Genomic DNA, 18,255 nt, shown 5'->3' on the forward strand with positions numbered 1-18,255 from the left:
GAGGTTTAAACTTCCCTTTTGGAGCTTGCCACCAGCAGAGAGCCAGGTCGCTGGTTCCGTGTTACTTCTAAAGCCTGGGATCAGTGGGGTCCTGGTGTGCTGGGGCATGGAATAGCCATCAAAACCTGCCGAGACGAGTTTGCACTCCTAAAGCAAATGTAAGTACTTCACCTTCTAGATGACTTTTAATTGTATTTCTGCCTAGAGCCGAGGTATTAAATACCTTGTCACTTGAGGACAGTCAAGGTTGCATTGGGAACGGGAATTCTTCACTCGGCTGTAAGAAATGCAGCTGGCCCAAGACTAACTTCAAGATTAAAAAGAAAATCATGTTTGTAATAACGGTCCAGGATTGTTCGTCCTGAATTTTAAACTTTTTGTTAAATTTGTGGAACTATGGAGGAATTTTCTAGAAAAAGTGAAATAAAGTAAGATGGAAAAGTAAAACTTGGGGTGGTTTTGGTTTGTTGGGTTGCTTCTCCATGGGCAGCAATGATGGAGTTACATAGGAATCCCAGCCTGGTTTGGGTTGGAAATGACCTTGAAGCTCATCCAGTTCCAACCCCTGCCATGGGCAGGGACCCCTTCCACTGGAGCAGCTTGCTCCAAGCCCCTGTGTCCAACCTGGCCTTGAACACTGCCAGGGATGGGGCAGCCACAGCTTCTAGGGCAGCCCCTGGTGATGAACAGCACAGGAAGGGAAACTCCTTTAAGCCCTGATGCTTGTTAACCTCAGTTTTAAATCCTGCAGCTTTGGGTTGGGGCTCCCTGTACTTCCAAGGCTCTGCAGCAGCAGAGGGGCTTTGCTGCTCCCCATTCCCCTTGGCCCCTGACCCACGCCAGGGCTGAGCATCACTTCAGTGCAGGGTTAAGGACACAAACAGCAGCGTTTATTGCGTGTTGCTCTGGACAACAGAGCCCGGTTGGGTTCAGACAGGGGAACGAACACCCAGTTACAGTCATGGCACCTGCCTGTCGCAGAGCCCAGACCACACACGGTTCCAGGCACTGCCCCACAGCATCTCTGTGGTAGCAGCAGTGCTGCAGCTCCAGAGCTGTTCCCGGTGCTCCTCCGCCTGCTCCTGCTGCTCCTCCTTTGCCAACAGGAAACACAACTTGGAATCGGTGTTTGTGTTCAGGAATGGTTTCTAATCTGAAGTAAGGCGTTTTCCAAGGGATCCTTCATTCCTGGTGGGAGCAGCAGTCCTGCCAGGCGCTGGGCAGGCTCCAGTCAGCCTTGTAGAACCAGTTAGAAGAGAGCTCCTGGTCCTGGGTGCTTCCCCCAGCTCTGAAGCTGCTCTCATGTGTCCTAACCTCTGGATTCAGTGCAAATGCCTCTGCCAGGACCTTGGGAAGAGCAAAACCTCTGGAGCTGTGCCCACTCCAGGCACCATTTCTACAACTGTAAGACCACAGCCTTCACACGTAGTAGTCCCCAGCCTTATGAGCAGTCCCTGGTGTAAAGCACTCCCCAGGCTGCTCATTTAACACCACAACTTACAGCTTCAGGGTAACTCGGGAAGATAAAAGTATTGCACAGACAAAGCCAGGAAGCACGAGGTTCCACGTGGTCCTTCACCAGCAGCCACCCAGCATCCATCCTCTGTGATGGAGGATGTGCTATGGGTAAAGGGATTGGGAACAACTCGGGTGCCACCAGCATGCACAGGGAGGGAGGGGGGACAAGGAAATAGGAAGGAAAACGGCGGCTCCCGATTGGTTTACATTCGGCTCAGGAAGAGAAAACTTTGGTTAAAACACAACATGGGTGGAAGGTAAAGGTTGGATCTGCCCTTGTAAAAATGGAAGGGCAAGGACTGGGGAAGAGAGTCAGGGATGTCTGAGCACGACGCCAGCCACAGGGAAGCACAGGGCATGAACGCGCTCACCGCGCTGTGCTGCAGGGGCAGGACCTGTAGAGGGATGTGAATGGGAAGGGGCTGCGTGTGCCTGAGCCTCCTTTATTTCAGGGGACCCCAGGGAATCCTTCCCAGCCCCTTCCAGTCCACAGCCGCAGCCGTTCCCCTACTGCCGGAGGCTGCTCCGCACCGGGCCCGGCCCGTCCAAGTCCGCATAGAACTGAGTGATTTGGTCCTTGTACTTCTCCAGCACCACCGCTCGCTTCAGCTTCATCGTTGGGCCTGGGGGAAACAGCACGGGGTGAGGGAGACACAGACCTTGAGGAACCCCAGCCTGGGTTGGGATGGAAGGGACCTTAAACCCCCTCCAGCTCCAACCCCTGCCACGGGCAGGGACCCCTTCCACTGGAGCAGCTTGCTTCAAGCCCCTGTGTCCAACCTGGCCTTGAACACTGCCAGAGATGGGGCAGCCACAGCTTCTCTGGGCACCCTGTGCCAGCGCCTCAGCACCCTCCCAGGGAAGAGCTTCTGCCTTATCTCCAACCTGAACTTCCCCTGTTCCAGTCTGAACCCATCACCCCGTGTCCTATCGCTGCAGTCCCTGATGCAGAGCCCCCTCCCCAGCATCCTTGTAGCCCCCTTCAGACCCTGGAAGCTGCTCTGAGGTCTCCATCCAGCTTCTCTTCTCCAGGCTGAACAGCCCCAGTGTTCTCAGCCTGGCTCCATGCAAGGAGCTGCTCCAGCCCCTGAGCATCCTCGTGGCCCCCTCTGGACTTGCTCCAACAAAGGAACACTCGAAACACGTGTGCAGACACTGACTTCAACTGCCTCTGTGCTTAATGCAATCTCTCTCCCGTCCCCAGGGAACAGGAGCAGCAGAACCAGCCTCAAGGGGCAGCCCAGAACCCCGGTTAAATGCTGCCGTGCTTCCTCCTGCTGGTGGAAGCAGGGATTCATCCCACCCTCCCCAAACCACGCCACGGGCAACTCCATGGACCCAGAAGGGGTTTCAGGACCCAAGAAGGGGTGATGCGGTGACCCCCAGTGCCCACCCACCACGCACCAAGCTCTCCACTGAAGACAGAGAAGTCCTTCTCCAGCAGGGTCCATTTCTGGATCCTCTGGGCGTTGGAGATTGCGTTCTCGTTGACTGCTGCAATCCCCTTCTGGATGGCAGCGTAGACGTCCTTGTCCTTGCTGCGGATGATCTCGGAGGCCTTGGTGGCCTTGCTGCCCAGCCTCTGACAGTATTCAAGGGCTTCTGGAGTGAGATCATCTCTTGGCTCACCGGTGTCTGCGTTTACATTGCACTGCAGGACAACACACAGGTAACGTGACCGCTGCTGCAGGCCCAGGAGGTGGGGCAGAGGGGTAAGGAAAGCAGCAGGGTTTGGTTTCTCAGCCTCACTTTTAGGTCTTTTACTTCTGTTACAGAAGCACCGATCCCAGACAGGACCAGGTGCCTGTCTGCAGCTCGGCTGTAACAAGTCATCCCCCACAAGGCCTCCCATCGCTACAGGAGGCTGTAAAACGTGGCACAATTCTCTTCCTCACTGGAACGAAACCCATTCAGCGACACAGGTGGATTCCCATTACCTTTAGTGTCAGAAGCATAGCGACGAACTTGGCTTTGTCTCCAACCAACATTGCGTTGCTGATGATGGGCACGGCCGCTTTCACAGCATCCTCGATTGGAACGGGAGGGATGTTCTCACCCCCTGCAGTGATGATGAGCTCTGGAAAAGAGGCAAATCTTCATCAGTGCTCAGAGCTTTCCCCCTTCCTCCACAACCTGAAGTGATTTCATTGCTCCTTTGTGCCTCTCAGACCAAAGAGTGAGCCTGTGTCCCACCATCTGGAGAAGGGAGCAAGCCAGGAGCGCTCCAGTCAGGCCGAGGGCTGAGGCCGGGGTGTGCACACAGCATTGCAAGAGCTGCTTTAATGCTGCAGAGATGGTTGTGGTTTGGGCATAGTGGTGCAGTGTAAGAGCACCTCAGCACCCTGCCAACATCACCTTAAACCCTGAGGCGTGGATGTTGGTACCAAAGCTGTTCAGAAACTGAAGTGAAACATTCACTGAGGCAATGCAGGGGGAGGGAGGGCAGAGCCTGCCCTTCTCAGCTGCCTTTATTGCCTAAAGCAGCCCCTTTGCACAACCATTATCTCTTTCTGCCAACTGAAGTCTTGCATGAAATTGGATTTCATGCTGGGTGCGGGTCAAAGTGGTGGCCCAAGAGCTACGCTGCTGCTCACCACTTTCACAACCCCACTAAGCTCTTGTTTTCTCTTGGAGTTAACCAGCAAAACCAGCTGGAACAGGAGGGAGCTGATGGCACAGTGAGGTCCAGGCAGGTCCAGCACCATGAAACAAGACAACAAGCATTAACTGCTGCTTCTGATCTGAAATCAGCGCCTCAGCACCCTCACAGGGCAGAACTCCTTCCTTATCTCCAAGCTGAACTTCCCCTGTTCCAGTCTGAACCCATCACCCCTTGTCCTGTCACTCCAGTCCCTGATGCAGAGCCCCTCTCCAGCATCCTTGTAGCCCCCTTCAGACACTGGAAGCTGCTCTGAGGTCTCCATGCAGCCACCTTCTGCCCACGCCACACCACTAGCAGGGCTGAGCACAGCTTATCATGGTACTGCGTAACCTCGAGACGGCCACACCAGGGGACGTCACCTTTAATTCTGCCAGTGATGTAGAGGAAGCCATGTGCATCCAGCTTGCCAAGGTCGCCTGAATGCAGCCAGCCTTCTTCATCAATTGCCTCTTTGGTTTTGTCCTCCATGTTCAGGTAGCCCATGAAGACGTGTCTGCCTGAGAAGCACACCTCCCCGACGCCGTGTTGATCTGCGTTATGGATCCGTGTCTCGCAGCCCAAGATGCTCTTTCCACAGCTAAAAGAGAACACAAACACAGACCCAGGGCTTGGCTTGGGTTTAGCCCAGTAGCTGAGCAGCAGGGGGAGATCAGAGCAGGCCCCTCTCAAGCTGAAGGGTTTGAACAAAGCCAGGCATTCTTCAGCAAGAGGCATTGAACTTAAAAGGCATCTGCTTGTGTAAGGGGAACTGCAGAGAAAGCTGCTATTGCAGAGATGGGTGCTCACACACCTGGTGGCTTCCACTCATTGCTTTGAGCTAGAAGGTCCGTGGCCTTGGCAGCAAAGTTATACCAAGGTGGTGTTCACTTGGCAACGTGGGGAGGAGCCATTCAGAGCAGCAGCACAGTCCCACTGCCTTTATGCATTGGACACTGTGGGCTCGAGTTCCTAATTCCTTCTCCCCATCAATCCCTTGCTTCCTAGAGGGTGCAGGCCAAGTTAAACTCAAGTAACACCACTGCTGCCCTCGGCAGATCCCCTCATCTGCAAGATGCAGCCAAAGGAACCGGCTCCCTGGTGACTTTTTCCCAGCAGCAAGGCTCTGGGGATGAGCTGCATCAGGCGAGATGCACACGGCAAGATGCAGGAGAAACCTTAAAGCAGCTCCTCCTCACAGGCAGCAGTGCTCTGCCCACAGAAAGGTCTTTACCTGGAAAGCCTGAACATGTGAGGTGCAGAGACTGTGTGAGGCCCAGTGCTCTCACTCATGCCATACAGCTCAAGCACAGGGATGTCCAGGCTTAAGAAGAATTCCAGTGTCTCTCTGGAGATGGGAGCAGCCCCTGTGAAGCACTTTGTGCACCGGTCCAGCCCGATGGCCTTCTGCACTTTCTTGTACACCAAGTGCTTGGCTATGTGGAAGTTCATTGGGATATTGTAATACCTGCAGGAAAAGAATGGTTACAAGATCTCAGTCACAAGTAGAACTTAGAATCACACAACAGTTAGGGTTGGAAGGGACCTTAAGATGATCCCGTTCCAACCCCTCTGCCACGGGCAGGGACACCTCATCCTCCTTTCATCTTCATCCTATTTTAGTTTACTCAGTAGAAAAGTTGCTTCCCCCCCTCCAACCCTTCCTGCTCACCCTCTGCTCCAAGCACAACCAGTAGAAGCCAAATGGAGTTAGTCTGGCCTGTTCCATGGCACAGAATCCCTGACCTGATGGTGAAGCTTTCCCAGTGTCCCCGACACCCCTTCCTGTAGCTCAGCATTACCCATTCATCCGGTCCAGGTTTGTCTGCAGCCCGATTTCCTTGGCCCACGCGGCCACTTTTCTTTGGAATGCTGAGGATTTTGCCCCGATGGATTTCATTCTTTCCTCCATTTTTTCCCAGACACGAGGAACTCCCAGGAAAGACGTTGGCCTCACTTCCCGCAGCGTCTCCACCAAAGTGCCCTGGGCAAAGCAGAATCCAAAGCAGCTTTCAGAAGTGCTTCAGCACAGGAAGCCGGGCAGCTCTTCACAAAGCTCACGACTCTACCCTCAGTATTGAGGGATTTCTCCTTTTCAACTGCAGTGCCACCATGGAAAAGGAGCCCCAGCATCATTCAGATGCCACAGTGGCCTTGAGAAGACAGCAAGGGTCAATGCTTTCAGCTGCCAGCGCTGACACAGCCCCAAGACTCATTCTCTTCTCAGGACAGATTTAACTCGGGGGGCATTTTGCAATGTGGACACAGCAAATACAAAGCCATTGCTCAACCAAAGAAGTGCAGTCAGGTGAGACGCCAAGAAGCTCCCAGTTGTGAAGAGCTGGCTCAGCTTATCCCAGTTTGGAATAGAGTCAAAAGGCAAAGGTCAGTGGCTGCATGTGTCAACACAACAGACCCTTAAAGAGGAGCACTTGGTCACTATGCAAACAAATAGAGTTAGCACAGCTTCCAGAATCATGAGATAAGTCAAGCTATGTTGGTTTTAAGTCAAGCTATGTTGGTGTTAAAGCACACACCCCCCCAGCTACAAGCAGGTGGATGGAGATAGGCTTTTAACTATGGTTTTTACCTTTAATGCATCTGGTTGAGCAAAGAAGATCTGTGCTCCGTGTCTCATTGGCAACCAAATATCTGTCATCTGCGCAGCAATGTGACTGAGGGGCAGGTAGCTGACCAGCAGCTCCTGCTTTGTGTCAGCATCTGTCAGCAGCAGGCTGCATCCCGCTGCCCTTGCTGTCCAGGTCAGCTGCAACAAGAAGCCATATGAGTGAGGAGCGGCAGCTCTTAAAAGCAGGCTCAGCTCCCAGAACAAGTCTACAACGTCCCCCAGTTCTAACAGCAGGGCTGGTTTTCAGCCCATCTCTACCCTCCCTCAGCACACACCCGAGGTCACAGCTCTTCAAGTGGGCAGATACACAGAGACTTACGTTGTCATGGCTGAGCATCACCCCCTTTGGCTGTCCGGTGGTCCCCGAGGTGTAGATCAGTGTACAGCACTGGTTTGGCTTCTGGGACTTGATGATTTCATGGAGCTGAGTGTCTGGAACATCTCTGCCAAGCTCCATGAACTCACTCCACTGCATGCAGAAGAGCAGAGCTCCATCACTTTGCAGGCTATCGTTCACATGCAAAATGAAACCCCTTGCTACACATGAAGAGAAGGACACTATTTTCTAAGTCCAAACCTCTGGCACAAACTGGAAGAGGTTGTAAATAGGCACTGTCAGGCCCACAGTGTTTTCTGGCTGCCACAGCAAGAAGCAGAGAGGGGAAACTGCTGCACCCACCGCTAGTGCTGTAGCAACCCTGGTATTAACTGGGAGTGCCAAGTGCCACCGAGGGCCCTGAGGCTGCCTTGCACACTGACAACCTCCCACATAACGTGGATTATGGAGGTTTGAACTACAGCAGACACCCACCGCTCCAGCGAGGCAAGCCATCGCCCACTAGAGCCAGCACAAGCTCATCTGATGCCAGTCCTATGGAAGGCAATGGCTACTCATCACAAGCCATCAGCTCAAGAGCCAGTATTTGCAAGCCACCAAAATGCCCAGTACTTACAAAGTACAGATTCGGTCTCTTCTCTTTTAGTGCTTCCCCATACTGGACAATAGCTTTCAGATCAGGCAGTTTATGCTGAATCTGTGTTAAGAAGTGAGATTCATGAGGAGGAAATCCTGTTTGTCCATTTCAAGCCTGAGTAACCCTTCACTTAACACACTACTGCTACTTGCTATTTTACATTAAGCTAAGAGAACCTCATCTGCTTTACAGAAAGAGAATGGGCAAGCCTCACTAAAGACAGCCATTTTGACTGGGATGTTGCCAGACAACCAGGGGATGCTCAATTGTTCTTTCAGGCTTCTCATATTTTAAGCTCAAGGCTTCGTTGTGAAACCACCATTTAAGCTCTCCTAAGAGTGACTATTCACGTGGCTTGAACAGGGAGCACAGCAAGCAGGCTCCATCAGTCCACCTCTGCTTTCAGACCCAGCATTTCCCTTGGGTACCACTCTCCTCCCATGTCTGTCAATAGGCAGCTGGAGCCCCCAGCCATTTAGGAAGTGTATTTACTTCTAAGATCTTCTGCAGCTGTTTATGGTTTTCCACAACCACCACGTTAGCATTACAGTTCTCTGCTACATAACAACAGGCCTCAGGAGAGTTTGTAGCGTAGATACCAACAGCAAATCCACTAGAAAAGAAAAGGAAAGAACAGGAAACAGGAAAGCAGAACGTGATTAGAGGATTACCAGAGTTGATGGCAAACTTCACATCATTTCCAACTTTGAAGAGAGGAAAAACCTTAGGAAGAATATCCCATAAAACAACAATAAAAAGCAGAGGGCTTAACTCCAAGAGCAAAGGCTCTGTTCTGGGGTATGGGGCATGTCAGAGTGGTATAAGGGACCAAAGTGATTCAGGTGGAAGGCAGCTACCAAAGTCCAGTGCTGTGATTCTCTGGCATTTCCCATCATATTTTTAATCACAGTGCAAATAAGCCTGCTTCTGGATTAACCTTTTGTTCAGGTCTTCTTTTGAGAGAAGTACCTGGCTAAAAAACATCATTAATTTTTGTCTCATTAACTCATAATGAAGCAAAGAGAGAGTCAGGTTCTAAGCTATCTTCAGGACGTTCAAATAGAAGCAGTTGGGTTTGTTGTGGGACTATTCACTGCTCAGTATCCTCACAGGAATACCGAGGTTCCTAGCTGAATGCTAAAGGGAAGATGCACGTCAAGAGAACGCTCACTCTTACCCGGCAAGGATAGCTGCAATATCAGCAATAATCCACTCAGCAGCATTAAATCCCAAGATGCACACTCCATGGAAACGCTCTAGTCCCAGCTGCAAACAAGAGAGGAGATTACAGCAATCCTGGTTTTCCTTCTAAGAGTGCTAGGAGTTAATTCATGGATCTCTGCTGCGAGCACACCCAGGGAAAAGGTCAGTGATTCACACAGAAGAACTACCCAAGACCTAGTGTGGCACCAGTTATGTTTCACATCAGACACTGTCCCAACTTTATCAGTAGGCAGGAGAAAACAAAAGGATTATCCTTAGGGTGCACTCGGTGTGAGGAGCTCACTGATGCTAATGGTGTTGTAACAGCTGCAAAGCAGGCAGTTAATCAGCCCTTTGGGCTGGGAAGAAGGTAAGAGGTGAAGTTAGACAACATCTTTTGAGACATTCAGTCCTTTAGTAAGGTTAGCTATGCCAGAGGTCAACAATGACAAGAGCAACAAGCTCCAGTGACAGTCGCAGATGCTTCGCTATGAAATCCCAGCTGTTGAAGTCCTTTTAAAGCTCCTTCAGCCCTTCTCTGGTTTTATACCCAACGATCCAACCACAGGAGTGAGAACAGAGTGGCCTTAACTTCAAGTAATAAGACCTCATAATGATAGCAGTTAGTAGATGTAATGTTGTTTCTCTCTCCAAGTGTCTTAACTCCCAACAGTACAGGCAAAAGGCTCAGCCAGTTTGGACATTTAAGTCTGATTCATAATTACCCCTTCAAGTTTTCTTCTGTGGAAGATTAAAATGTACGCATCTCGTGAGGGGCAATGGCCAGGTTTGCCATGCACCTCAAACACTTCACTTGCAATGCTTCCTTACCTACATTTGTAAGTTGGATGTGGAAGCAACCTGCAAGAAATCCAAGCAAAACCACTGTGGTAATTCCCAAGCTGTCCCTGGCATGTTCAGGTCTTTCCCTGACACTTTAAGGCTCTCCTACACTCCAGAATCAATAAGCTGACTACAGCCATTTCAGCAGTTAAACCAACTGACCATTAACCAGGAGAATTCAACACAAGCTTACCTTCAGGAAGCTTTTTGCTGCTTTCCAGCACTCATTATAGTACATCTGATACGTTAGTTTTACCCATTTGCCATTCTTTTTGGATGCAAGGGCATAGTAATTGGAGTATTTCTTCACTGTTTCCTGGAATAGCTCGTGCACAGTCTCTGGTGCCTTGCTGCCTAGGCCCTTCTCAGTTATCCTCAGCTTGACTTCTCCATCTCGCTGTGTTGTCCACAAACCAGAGGTAGGTGAAGAGGCTGGTTTGAAAGAGAAGTGGTCAGCATCTTATATTTAGCAATTGCTTGCTGCCATAAGAGAAATACAAGTATCAAACATAAGAAAGGAAATGCTGTTATACCCCCTCCCACACCCCTTGGACTTCTTATCCTTGGCACGTTTGCCATAAAACTCCCAGTACTTTAGATCAGGACTAACAGAGGAAGCCTCTAAAGCACTTTGGAACCTGCCTTAAACAGTTCCCATTTACATCCCCCTCTGACCTGCCTTGCTGCCCTAAAGCTCTTGCACCAGTAAAGTGGCAGCTTCCCACAACAGTCATATACACTCTGCTTTTGCTTTCCTTTTAAGGAGGACTGGAAGCAGCACATTACTATGTGGCAGATGAGCATTAGGCATTGACACTACCTCTTTTACTCCTTGAAGTCCAAGTTCAAGACGCTTCTGGACAGAGCATCTGGCAATTTCAGTTTCTTCTTCCATTGCAGACAAATTCCTCTTCCCATTTCAGTAATAAGTTTATGGACATCACAGTAACTGAAAACTCTTTCCACTTACCTTTGTAACTAACCTGAGATCTCTCCATCTTAGGATCTTCAACTGTCTTGATGCTTTGGACCTCAACAGCTCTGCAAGGCAAAAGCAATGAGCCCTGGAGAGGCTTTAGCACCCTGGCTGAAGAAGGCTCGCTCCATCACAGCACTGTATTAGTCCTTGGGTATGTGTCAGAGTGGCTCCTGATGTTCTGCAGGGGACTTTACTGATTTTACTAGCCTGCATGGCTCTGGCAACACCCCAGTTCCCTCTCGGAGGGCACGCACGCTCTGCCTGCACTGCTTTTAAACACGTGTATGTTATCTGAACCGTGGCTGTCGTTCCAGATAAGCTGCAGAGGAACCCATAAACACATGAGCCAGAAACCAGCGCTCATTTCATACCAGGGCTCTGCTCTGGGTGCCTGAAACTGAGAGGCTGCAGCAGTGAGGAAGCAGGGGGCAGGAAGGGGCCACGATCTCCTGTCTGCAACACATGCAGCACACGAAGGGGAGGCCCCAGCAGCCTCTCTCCCGAGCCCTGCACGAGCCTCCAGCCTGCAGGGAAACCCACAGGGATTTCCTGCAGAAGCCAGGCCAGCTGAGGAGCAGGAAACTGATCTCACAGGAAAGCTCGGCCTTACGTATTCCTAACGAACCCGGGGCATCAGGCTCCTGCCAGATGTGCCTGTTCCTACCCCAGTCACGCTCCTCCCCAGGAGCTTGTCCTCAGGTGCCAGCTGGAAGCTGCCCCTTTTACTTTCAACCTTGCAAGATCTGGTGAAGTGCCCCCCGCCTGCGGCTGTAGAACTGTGTTTGTCCCCTTCCAAGACAGACTCTCACAGCTGTGAATGATGAGGGTAAAGAATAATCAAGCCCACGTCCCACTTCAGACCACACACTGAAAGCCAGACCCTGTGGGATTTGGTGTTCGAGGCCCTAGAAGGGCATCCCACCCTCCAACTTATAGGCAGACGTTCCACTACCCTGGCCAATACCCCTCAAGGACCACGGCACTGCAGTAACATCCAAGCTTTAGATATTCCAGAGAACCAAAGGTTCCATCTTGCCTTCCCAAACAGCCCTCCTGGGGCCCTTTGCTCCTGGCAATCACAAAGGTCTTTCTTTCTTCACGCCAGTGCTAGGTGTTCACTGTGCCCCATGGCAACGTTTGGTGCAAGGCTGCTCTCTAGCACCCCGGTGTTCTAGAAAGGCTCCTGAGATCACAACAGTGCCAGCCCTTTGCAGGGGCAGCTTTGGGGCAGGAGAAGCCCTGACGTCTCTGCCTGTCATGCTCCTCAGTCCCATGCACACTCCTCAGCCTACCCCAGTCAGGGTCCCCACTGAGCCCCACATCTTCCCTTTCTGCTAGGCCAAAGAGAGGACAAGTCAGCACAAGGCTCTGTGTGAATTTTAGTGTAAATCCCTTCCCTTTGGTTAAAGTTTGCTCTGAATGTCTAGGGGATAATCAACCATTATTGCTTTGCACCTTATGAGAGGGTTTGACGAAGCTACTTCCGTGCAGTGTCCAAAGTGGAATTGCTTCTCCTAATGGATCTGCAAGCCAGAAACCCAAGGGAAGTAAATGTTTTTGTCTTGATTTCCCCAAAGGGATGATGAGATGTTCCCTACCATACATTTCCTCCTTGACACAGAGAACGTTTTTCAGTGCACATCGACCCTCAGCTGCAATAGTTCTGCACCATTTCTCCATCAGCTTTTATGATCAAAACATGCAAATGACCCAGTAATACAGGGCAAGAAACCCCCCTCAATTATTTCCCTTACAGTGACTCAAGTCACCTTTTTCTCCCCCTTAACATGTAATGCAAATGCAGCCTGTAAATAAATAGGTAAAGAGGTTTTTTGTGAGCTACTTCCCACTACCCTGTGTTGAGATACAGACCCTTACACACTGACCTGCTCTTTAGTAAGAGGCTGCTTAGATTTATAGAGAGACTAATAGGAGTCTGATGAAAATCAGCTCAGGTACTGAACACGGGCTATCCCCTACCACTGAGACAGCAACACTTCACAACGTACTCACTGGGTATTTGATTTGATCAGTGCCCTCCCAACTACATAGAACTAAAACTTCCACAAGGTTCCTTTAGAAGACGTGGTCTTTCTGACAGTGCAGGATATTTTACCATTGCTGTGCTTTAAGCTGATACTGAATGCACGCTGCTCTAAGCTCCAGGCTCTGTATGGTAGCTGTGTACAGCAAACTTGATTCTGTTCCTCTTCTTTTGAGAGGGTGATGCTGTAGATTCAGCTTTTGGAATTGGGAAGAAACGTTTGAAACACCTTCCAAAATCTAATGGGAATTAAATGGATGCAAACGTGATCAAATACAAACTGTTTCTTATGCAGACAGGTCACCACAGAGAAAACCTGAGCTAAGACAAACCTAGCTGATGAGTTGAGCAGTACATCATCCAGTGACACCTCAGCGCTCCCTTGAGGATCCGAATGAGAGCAAGCCACAGGGACTGGTTCTGCAACTGCCACGGGCGCATTTGCCTCACACAGCATCGTCCCTGCAAAAACAGGTTTGAAGATTAAAATACAATCAAAGGCGGCAGTAAAATCAGCTGCCATGGATGGAGCTGTGTGAGCAGGGCGATCCCAGCGCAGGCGTGACTCCAGTGCTGGATTGGCATGGAATACAGTGGGTTCTAACAGCAGACGCAGCACACTCCGCACCCAGCGCATTCAAAACCCCATCAGTGGTAGGGGATACACCCGCCCCACATCCCAACACGAGTGTGACAACCACACCTTTGACCATAAGAGCACCACGAGCCTGACAGCTCAAGTTTTACACCCCCTTGCCCCCAACCATTCCCACCCGGCTCTCAGAGCCCCCCCAAACCCACCTCCCAGGGCACCGGCTCCAGCCTCACAACGCATGGTCTTTGTGCAGCCTCAGCCTCTTCCTCCCTCGAGCTCCAGCCCAGCGCTGAGGAGCAGGATGTGCAATAGCCTTGAGTTTTAAACTAGCGCCCAGGAGGCAGGTCTGGAGCATCTTATGTCATGTGCTGCCTGCCTCGCAATTGGAGGCGGCTCCTCACCCCACACCGCTGCCTCTTAAGGAAGCTCTGGCTCCGTGCCTGCCTGCCAGCCGCTGCACAGGGGGGCTCTGGGAGGGGGCACAGCCCCAGAACAGCGCAGAGATTGAACCTGTTCTCATACCAATCCTCCTCTTTGCAGCGTGTGCCTTCAGTACTTTGTCATGAGGGGTTTTAGTCACCCAAACAAAGGGGTTTAGGACGTTGGTTTTACTTTAGGTTTACATTCATCACAAGCTTCTGAAGCTCGCGCTTGACAGGCTGAGCTTTAATTGTTTCAAGGGATTTCTAATTGACTGGAGAGGAATCTTGTTATCCTTGATCTTTGCACAAAGTGGATGTTAGCGGGCTATTTTGTACTTGCAGCAGACAGACGCAGTTTCAAGCGGGCAATGTGAAGAGCATCTTTGTCTCGACAATAAGAGGCAGGAGCAAAACGAGAAAGCTATTTTATCTTCTGTATCTGACACAGCCAGGCTGCAGCCTTCAGCCCCTGGTGGGTGAGGAAAGCCATCCCCATGGGCAGGCACAATTCCCAGCAGGCAGAACTGCCTTCCCCCCTGGAAAGCGGATCCCACCCCTTCCCCTTGCTCATCTACACAAGGACACGTTGCTGCTCACACCACATTCTGTCATGGGCTGCAACTGACAACACAAAAAGTAGTTTCATTCAGCAGCAGCTGAGAAAGAGATGTCTCCAAACCTCCCATCTCTGAAGCTCTGATAAAGGGCAGACATCACCCAGCACCCATTCCAGGCTGGAACACCACAGCAGTTTATTCTCTTGGGGTTTCATGTAGTAAGACAGCTATGAGAAAAGGGGCTCTGTCTCTACAGAGGAAACCCTGAGACCCAGGTTTAGCCTCCTCCCCACCCTGGAAGAGCTCACTCCCACATCAACAGGAGCATCCTGGTTACCAGCCAGCTCTGTGCCTGCTGGAGGTGTCACCATCACCTCTCTTGCTCAAAGAGAGCCCAAGGCACAAGGCGAGGAGGAACATACTGCAGAAGCTGGCATCAGCCTCTTTCCCAGCGCTGCACCCACATTCCTTCCCAGCACCCCACAGCAAGGGGTTTAAGCTCCCCTGCATCCCTGCAGGAAGATTTTCTCCCTCCGCTAATTGCAGCATCTCTCTTGCCGTCTGCTCTTCAGTACAGCAAGAAAGTCTGCAGGGAAAGCGTGGCTGTGTCCTCACACCAGCAACGTTGCAGCACAGCCCGGTGGAGGTTGGTTAGAAACCTGTTGGGCAAAGAAAGGGAGAAGCCTCTCCTCCCACAGAGGTGTTTCTGCATCACCCACAGTCACTTGAGAGGGAAAAGTGCTCCACAGTGGAGACTGCTGCTGTGCTCTGCCCTTGCTGCACATGTGCCCTTCACTGAGACACCCTATACAGGGCATAGCCCTCACAGGAGGGTCTTATTCTGATGGGGGCTCACGAGGTACAGCACAACTTGAAAGTCTGGGGAGATACAGCAGGACATCGCTGTCTTATCACATCCGGTGGGATGGGATCTTCAGGGAGAACCTAGACGTTAAAGCCCCATGGTCCCCAGCACCTGGAGAGCAGCAGCATTCGCCCTGCGCAAACAGCAGCAGAACTTCTGGAGCACCCAGCTCCATTCACACTGCAAAACAAAGCTGAAAGGCTTCCTGGTTGCGCAAGGTGCCTTGTGAACACAGGCCACTGGAATGCCAAGGCAGCCAGCACTCTGTATAACAGATTTGGGTTAGAAACAAGTATTTGCCAATATAAATGCTCTGAGTGGCTCTGCTAAGCACTGCCACCAGCCCCTTCCTTCTCTGAGGCTTAGTTATGCCACTGGAAAACAGCTCACTGGGGTGAATGTGATCACAAATGGGATCTGGAATGACCCCATCCTGCCCCACGCTGTTTGCACAGGAGCTAACACACAGATGGTGAGGAACACGAAGAACACACCCGAACAAAAGCCTGCTGAAAGAAACCTCCCTTTTAATTACCCTGCATGGCAACTGAAGCCATTTCAATGCAAAGCATCCTCTGCTTTGAGGGAATGCCGTGTCCAAGAAGACCTGGAAGTTGGTGAAAGAGCTCATTGGAGCTTCACCAACAAAACAGAACGAAGGTGCAAACCCATGACAGTCAATGGGACAGGAGTGCCAGTTTCCTTTATAAGTGGTCAGAGGTTATTAAGGCACACACAGAGCTTCCAGAAGGTCAGCTCAGACTCAGACTGCTGCAGATGTGCATTGGTCATGTTGACATTTTCCAGCACAGCCCACTTGGCTTCCTGTTAATGACCGAGTTTCTTTCTTCTGGTAAATACACGTCCAGATCAGCTTTAGGAGCTGCTGTTATCTCGCTGCCTTTCCACACTTCCACCAAAACCGAAACTTGGCCTTTTTGCTTGTTTCCCTCACAGATTTTATTGAGGAGAGAGCAGCTGAACAACCTCCTCATCCTCTTTTAGATAAATCCCAGTTTTTAAGAGGGCAGCGCTAAAAACTTAAGCACTGAAGGTTTTCTCCTCGGCAGTAGCGCTGACCACAGGCTGGCATACGGCTGTGCTGGGAAATGATCTGATGCTGGAGCTAAGAGAGCACAAAGAAAAGCAGCTCCAACCTCCATAAGGATGATACCAGACCAAAGACCCTGCGTGAAGGACTGCAGACAGACACTTGACTCCATCACAACGCTGAACGTTCACTGAACACAGATGCTGCACAGCATCACTTTGTCACCTAAAACCAGGTGGGGTGACAGCGAGGGGTGGAGGCATCAGCCCCGTGTGGCTCCCCAGCCACTGCAGAGCTCATTTCACGCTGTGTGCTGATTGCTTCCCCAGGACACCGGGAGATTTTAGGTGAATTCCCCAGCGCCGTGACTCACCAAGAGGCTTTTTTAAGTTCCCGTTTCCTAAACTGCTCTTTGCTTTACTCCACCATCTGCGCTTGCCTGCGGGTGGGAAACCCCCTTGCGCAGAGTGAGAAAGCACTGGGGCATGTGCTCAGAGACACGGTACCCGTGTTTCTGCCAGCAGCCACGCACCCAAGGCTTCATCTTAGCTCAGAGCCGGCAGTGTCAGAGCAGCCACGCACCCAAGGCTTCATCTTAGCTCAGAGCCGGCAGTGTCAGAGCAGCCACGCACCCAAGGCTTCATCTTAGCTCAGAGCCGGCAGTGTCAGAGCATCCCCAGACAACCAAGTCCCTCCATGCTCCTTTACGGACAGGAACGGCAGCGGCCTCCCCGGGAGGGCATGGGCCTCGTGGAGAAACTGAGGCAGCACCGCAGAAACGTTCCCTTCACACTGACAGAGACAGGCACGACCCGGCCCCAACACCCACACCGGCCCCACAGCCTCCCACCCGGAACACGGCGGGGACCCCCGCAGCGCCTCCTCACAGCGGTCAGGGCGGGACGAGCCCCGTCACGGCTGTGCCAAGAGAACGGGGACGGGACGGGGACGGGAACGGGGACGGGCCCCGTTACCTCGGGAACGGGGACGGGAACGGGGACGGGACGGGGACGGGCCGGGCCCCGTTACCTCGGGAACGGGAACGGGGACGGGGACGGGCCGGGCCCCGTTACCTCAGGAGCCGCCACGCGAGCCCCGCGCACGGTCGTTGCCCTGAGCCGCTGCCGAGCCCAGGCTGCCGGGACCGGGCTGGCTCCGCGGCCCTGGCAGCGCCTCCCGGGGCCTGGCCTTGCCGGGGGGGGTGCGTTGGATCCGAGGCCGCTGTACTGGGTGGGGGGAGCGGTGTGGGGGCTGCTGGAGCGCGGCCCCGAACAAACCGGGCCCGTGGTGGTGTTTTGTGAGCACAACGTAAGGACACGGAGCTGTTGGAGCGAGTGGAGCAGCTCCCGGATGGAGCCAGGCTGAGAACATCGGGGCTGTTCAGCCTGGAGAGGAGAAGCTGCGTGGAGACCTCAGAGCAGCTTCCAGTGTCTGAAGGGGGCTGCAAGGATGCTGGAGAGGGGCTCTGCATCAGGGACTGGAGGGGTAGGACATGGGGTGAGGGGATCAAACTGAAACGGGAAGTTCAGGTTGGAGATAAGGAAGAAGCTCTTCCCTGTGAGGGTGCTGAGGCGCTGGCACAGGGTGCCCAGGGTAGCTGTGGCTGCCCCATCCCTGGCAGTGTTCAGGGTGATTCAGTGGTTTGTGTTGGGAGAGACCTCAAAGCTCCTCCAGTTCCAACCCCTGCCACGGGCAGGGACCCCTTCCACTGGAGCAGCTTGCTCCAAGCCCCTATGTCCAACCTGGCCTTGAACACTGCCAAGGATGGGGTATGCCATGAGAGAAGCTCCTGCCGGAGGACACAGCAGCACTGAGGATACTGCAGCTGCAATGACTCGATGTACTTAAAGGTCTTTTCAAGCCTAAATGATTCTGATGCCTTCATGTTTCTATTCTGCCATGACAACGGCAGCTATTCAACCTGCTGCAGCATAAGA

At 52.1% G+C, this 18,255-nt stretch overlaps 2 protein-coding genes across 3 annotated transcripts in view; both read right to left on the minus strand.

Moving 5' to 3' along the window:
- Positions 1–18,255, minus strand: part of LOC130605615 (acidic leucine-rich nuclear phosphoprotein 32 family member B) — a 97,002-nt gene that overhangs the window by 71,347 nt on the left and 7,400 nt on the right. The gene's annotated exons all lie outside the window — the stretch shown is intronic.
- Positions 1,946–13,767, minus strand: ACSBG2 (acyl-CoA synthetase bubblegum family member 2). Of its 2 annotated transcripts, XM_057421233.1 has the most exons (15): positions 13,630–13,767; positions 13,161–13,290; positions 10,776–10,846; positions 9,999–10,237; positions 8,937–9,025; positions 8,252–8,372; positions 7,739–7,819; positions 7,105–7,254; positions 6,747–6,923; positions 5,959–6,140; positions 5,391–5,624; positions 4,540–4,757; positions 3,456–3,595; positions 2,923–3,169; positions 1,946–2,141 (listed from the first exon to the last, which is right to left on the minus strand). In XM_057421233.1, the coding sequence occupies exons 1-15, from the start codon at positions 13,661–13,663 to the stop codon at positions 2,026–2,028; spliced, it is 2,229 nt and encodes a 742-aa protein (XP_057277216.1). In that variant the 5' UTR covers positions 13,664–13,767; the 3' UTR covers positions 1,946–2,025. The 2 variants fall into 2 exon arrangements, with proteins under 2 accessions (XP_057277216.1, XP_057277217.1); XM_057421234.1 differs by lacking the exon at positions 6,747–6,923.

Source organism: Pezoporus wallicus, unplaced genomic scaffold, assembly GCF_028554395.1.
Source record: "Pezoporus wallicus isolate ANWC-B61680 ecotype Strahan unplaced genomic scaffold, APGP_CSIRO_Pwel_v1 scaffold_14062, whole genome shotgun sequence".
Classification (NCBI taxonomy): Eukaryota; Metazoa; Chordata; class Aves; order Psittaciformes; family Psittacidae; genus Pezoporus; species Pezoporus wallicus.